At 32.0% G+C, this 6,031-nt stretch overlaps 1 protein-coding gene across 1 annotated transcript in view; it reads right to left on the minus strand.

The window, feature by feature from the left end:
- The window catches only part of LOC145286386 (chitin synthase chs-2-like), a 74,625-nt gene extending 73,554 nt beyond the window's left edge, over positions 1-1,071 (minus strand). The window contains exon 1 of the mRNA XM_080135314.1: positions 1,021-1,071. Coding sequence (XP_079991440.1) covers positions 1,021-1,071 — 51 coding nt within the window. The remainder of the gene's footprint in view (positions 1-1,020) is intronic.
- Positions 1,072-6,031: the final 4,960 nt, after the last annotated feature.

Raw genomic sequence — 6,031 nt, forward strand, 5'->3', positions numbered from 1 at the left:
GATAAAACCCACTATAAAACAACCAAACCAAACCCTACAAACTAGCGATTGAAGATACAACGAGCTTGAAGAATAAAAACCTTCTACAAAATAACTGGATGCAACATGAATACTATTTCTGAAATAACTGGATTTGGCATTAAATAACCTGAAAAGAGTTGATATGCCGTAAACAACCAAACCAAACCAAACCAAACCAAACCAAACTAATTTCAACATAAGCATATATATATATATATATATATATATATATATATATATATATATATATATGTTTATATATATAATTATTTACTATAATAATGATTATATATATATATATATATATATAATTATTTACTATAATAATTGTTAAATACCTACAGACACTAGTATTTCATCCTTAAGGAATCATGTGCAGGATGTCACGATTACCGCCGGTCGAGAGATTCGAACCCGGCAACGAAGCCATCTCTGACGCCATCAGCAAATACCAAATCCACACGGCCACCGTCAACCGCGAGAAATATCGTTGAAATTTATTTTTAAATGTCTTAACGTCTGTTAGAGCGATCTAATGATTATAATATTATAACCTATACTTATATAATGGAATTAGTTGATAAGTACGAAATAAAGTAGTTAAACTACTGACACGCGTATTTAAGCCACCGATATTTCGGTCATAAAGTTAGACCTTAATCTTTCTATCAAGATTAAGATCGAATGTAACGACCGAATTAGCGATGACTGAAAATATCTATTTATTATTATTTTAACTTGTTGGTTTTCATGCTTATCACTAATTCCATATATTACCATTTAATTTTGTCTCAGTTTTTTTTTCATGCTTCATACGTTATATCAATTCATGCATATGTTTGTATGCTGATATTAATTTATGTGTGTCGTTACATAATTAAGTCTGAATGATTGCTATGAATATTTCTACTTGCTTCATAAATCAAATCCTGCCTACGCCTGCTGGGGGAGGGGGTTATTATTAAATCATAAATAATAACGACATTTCGAGATACTCACATCTTCCGTGTATATAATTTTGATTCGTTCCAATCGCTCCTCTTCGGTCATCTTGAAGAGTGAGTTAACGGCGAGATCTCGCGAGTAATCTCGTCAGTTCTCGTCAAATATTCATCATTTTTTCGCTTTTTCGTTTTTTGACCACCAGTTTAAAACAACAACAACAATAATAATTGAGGATTCAATTTAGGGTGAAATCATCCCGCCTTTGTCAATTTTCCATTTCAATTATCCTACCCTGTTTCGAATGATTCGTAAGCCATTACCATCACCCCCTTCCCACACGTGATTTGTTTGATGGTAGGATCTTAATGGAGGTGTTTACCAATTTGATAACAGCGCATTGCCAATATGACCGCGAAGCACATACATCGATACACCTAAATACTTACATCAATAGCATTACGCATGCGCACATTCAGCTGCTAACGTGCAAATATTACACAAGCATAGGGATACTTGCTCCTGATTTGTGGGTTGGGCTCTATCGTAACGGGAAATAAGGGTTTTAGCTTATCGCAACAACGCATGACTTTTTTTAAATTTGAACAGAAATCTCTGGAATTGTAATAAAATTAAATGAGGTGACCTAGAGATCAAACCGTTTCACTGATAGTCAGATTTTTAGCGTCACAGAAAAGCCGAAATACGGCGAAACAGCAGTTTGGTGATTTCTCGCACACACGCACGCACACACACACACACACACACACACACACACACACACACACACACACACACACACACACATATATTTATAGATAGATTTATTTATTTATTAGAAGGTAAACAGTTACATTTGGTCGCTACAAACAGTCATCTGTTTCGATCAAGAGACTTCATCAGGCGACCCTGAACCATCCGACGCTAAATAAAAAAAAAGTGAGCTCTCAAAGAAAAAAAACAAAAAAACAACAACAACAAAAAAAAACCTCAAATGTTATAAGTTGTGAGCTCTCTAACAAAAAAGGATAAAACATGGAGAAGTCGCATTTCGATCTTGTTGGAAAATCCGTAAAACATTACCATAACCTTTATCAACAGTGTGATATACAGACAATTTGAATGTGAAATTATTGAATTAGGGCGTATTTCACCAGAGCAGTAGATTGTGATAGTGGGTGAGGATGAGGTTGATTTAACTGAATATCGAGTTTCCTTAGGCGTGCCTGTTGATAAGCCAATTTTTGCGTATCAACTAATTGTGCTCTTGTTATCATGCACTATCTAACAACCTCGCTGAGTTCATTAGTGCCTACTTTTCATTATCTCAAGAATATATATATATATATATATATATATATATATATATATATATATATATATATATAAGTGGTTTTTGTTTTGATTTTTTTAAACGATAGTAATGTTTATGTCTCCGCCTCGGAGTACCGGTGTTTTTCTTAGAAAGTCGCCCATTTTTTATTTAGACGTATTATTTATTTATATATTATTTTTTAAAACAGTAATCTACGGACACGCGTGTTTCGGAGCCCTACTCCTCATCAGCGTGGCTTGACTGTTGGTAGGATTCGAACCTTGGACCTTATGTATTTCAGTCCAGCGCTCTTATCCACCCCGCAACAGTCAAGCTACGCTGAAGAGGAGTAGGGCTCCGAAACACGCCTGTCCGTAGATTACTGTTTTAAAAAAAAAAAATAATAATATATATATATATATATATATATATATATATATATATATATATATATATATATATAATAGCAGAGGGACCCGACGTTGCCCGGGATCGAATGAATGTTCCACATTTCCAATACTTTCATTGTCATCGAATTTTTTTATTCCAATTTTGAAAGTTTAATGTATTTTTGTTACAGATATTGACGGCCTGTCATAGGCGTGCGCCAGAAGCAAAAACGCGTCATTGAATGCCTGGCAAAATTGCAACGAGATTTGTGGATGGCGGTGGCTATGTAGAAAAAAAAATCTGGAACACAAGAATCGCTCGTTTTAATGGTACAACTCTTGTCTTCGTAGTTCCTCGACTCTGAACCTCCAGCTTATCGTCGGAATACTCATCCTGGAGCGACTAAAATGTAGTCCTAAAACAAAACATATTTGCACTATTATGATTTTAGAAAATGTATAAACGTTAATTCTCAAGCTTACATCAAAGAAAATGCAATTTGAGAAATATTTATCAATCGATAACTAATATCTATTGTTTAAATTTTACAAAAATCAGAATATCTGAATTTCCCTCTCTTTGCTGTCCCGTTTTCATAAAACTAAATTAAACTAAACATAGTCTATATAACCCACACCCAAATTCATAATTATTGATTAATTAATTTTGGTGTGAATCTCATACAAACATATAGACATACATAACTTTATATATACATATGAATTTTCGCAAAAGGCTTTCGCCTCCACTTTACACTCCTTTGCATAAAACTAAATCAAATATAGCCTACATTTAGTCTTCTTACGCCTACCAGCTGTGTTCTAAAATTCATAATGATTGGTTAATTAGTTTAGGAGTGAATCATATACATGCAAATATATAAACACTAGCTGAACGCCCGGCGTTGTCCGGTCGTACAATACGCTTAAACATGATATTTTAATTTATGCAGATTGCGTATGTATTATTATAGAATCAACTCTCTATTGATTATTATATATTACGAGGAGTAATTTGCTCGGTTGACTTATTAGCAATAAATAAATAAATAACTAAATAAATAAAAATAAATAAATAAATAAAATAAAATAAAAAATAAAATCAATACATAAAATAAAATAAATAAAAATAAAATAAAATAATGGTAATGCCGTTTATCAAATTCCGTCTGTGTTTGTTTACAATATCAGGTCAGCTGATATTTGAGTTATACGATGACTGCCCTGGAAATGTAAATTCTGATTAATGTTTAGTTTTAAAATATGCAAACGAAAAAATGATTTGCGGCGATTTTAAATGGTTTACTCCTTTTATTGTGAATTGAACTCATTAATAAGAAAAAAAGATTAAATAAAATTATGAGATACACCTGGGATTGAATCTCCCTTGATTTGTTTAGAATTATCTCCCTTGATTTGTTTAGAATTATCTCCCTTGGCCAGTGTAACGTAAAATATTCTTCTGTAAAAATTTTTTTTTATTTATAAGAAAGAAAGACTATTTTTTCGGATCGGATTTTTTTCGATTTTTGATACTTATCGGATGAATTTTTATACAAAATATATCTAAGAATACTAACAGACATATGTATTACTTTTGTGTGAAATTTACAAAAGATAGGCCCAGCCGTTTCGGAACCTATGAGGAACTCTCTCTCACAGAAAGTGACTTTTATATAATAATAGAGATAGAGATAGAGATATACACATGCTTAACATTGTGTTTGTATATATATATATATATATATATATATATATATATATATATATATATATATATAATATACGAGAGGAATATAAAAATTATACTCTCTTAAATATTCCATCAGATATACCCCAAACATGTGAGGTATATGACTTTTCTTTTTCATCCCCTTTTCATGTAACTTAATAAAATAAATATAGTCCGAATTTTGACCCCTTTAAGCCTATAAGCCATGTTCCAAAACTCATAATGATCGGTTAATTAGTTTAAGAGTGAATCCGATACAAAGAAATATACAAACATATAAACACACGTAACTTTAAAAAGATACAGATTAGAAAAAAAAGTGACCCATTGTGTTAGCCACTGAGTTTGAAGAAGAAATGGATATTCTTTGCAGTTGAAGTAGGTAGGCGAGTTCTTGCTATGAGTGTTTTTGAAAAGTGAAATCCATAAAATGGAGCTCAGTCGAAATAGTAATAGAGAAGGGAAAGACTGGTAACGTTTCTTCTGTATACCAGAACAATATTGATAATTTGTTCAGAATTATCTCCCTTGCCCGGTGCAACGTAAAATAGTCTCCTGTGAACATTCTTTTTTTTATCTATAAGAAAGAAAGACTATTTTTTCGGATCGGATTTTTTCGATTTTCGATACTTATCGGATAAATTTCTGTACACAACATATCTAAGAACACTGCCAGGCATATGTATTACTTTTGTGTGAAAGTTGCAAAAGATAGGCTCAGCCGTTTCGGAACCTATGAGGAAGGAACTGTTTCTCTCTCTCTCACACAGACACACGCACACACACTCAAAGTGACTTTTATATAATAGTAGAGACAGAAAGAGTAGAGAAAGACTAGTAACGTTTCTTCTGTATACCAGAGCAATATTGATAACGGATCAATTCCGATAGATATTCTCTTTCGGAATTAAATAACCGAAAAGGGTTGATATACCGCAAGTTGAGCCAATCAAACTATTTCTATTCTTAAATGAAATATCAATAAATCTTTACCGTATGGAAAGCTCTTTCATTTTCACCCATTTGCTAGCTGGTCTTTCTGAAGAAAAAGAAAAGAAAAAAAGGATAATGATTTTGTTTTTATTTTTAATTTCTCAAAAGAAAGAATGACAAAGTCTATTCGGATCAATTATACTTGAGGCACTCCGGATGCACATTTTGTAGAGGGAAAGACAATATCAAAAGAAAGAAAAACAAAGTACATGAATCAATTATACATGAATCTACTCAGATACAAATTTTGTAGAGTGAAAGACGAGGGTTTGTATTACTGTACACATAGATTCGAAAAAGTTGTCAAAAAACAAATATATAACAAATAAATGTTATCAAAGGCAAGATAAGTTACTTTTCTGCCAAACTGGATATATTTTTTGTGTTTTTATTCAATGTAACATATTTATTTAGCTCGAAAAACATACAGTGTTTACCGATGTATTCGAAAATTCAAGATGGCGTCTCACACCCTCTTTAACACCGTAAGTATGGAAAAAGGTGTTATAAATAAAAACTATACAAAATCCTATTAAAAACCCGCCGAATATATGTCAACCTATGTCACGGTAACATATATTGAGCGAGTTTTTAACAGTATTTTATCCGGTTTTTTTATTTATAACATCTTTTCCCACT

Source organism: Euprymna scolopes, chromosome 10, assembly GCF_053919585.1.
Source record: "Euprymna scolopes isolate OS-2025 chromosome 10, ASM5391958v1, whole genome shotgun sequence".
Classification (NCBI taxonomy): Eukaryota; Metazoa; Mollusca; class Cephalopoda; order Sepiida; family Sepiolidae; genus Euprymna; species Euprymna scolopes.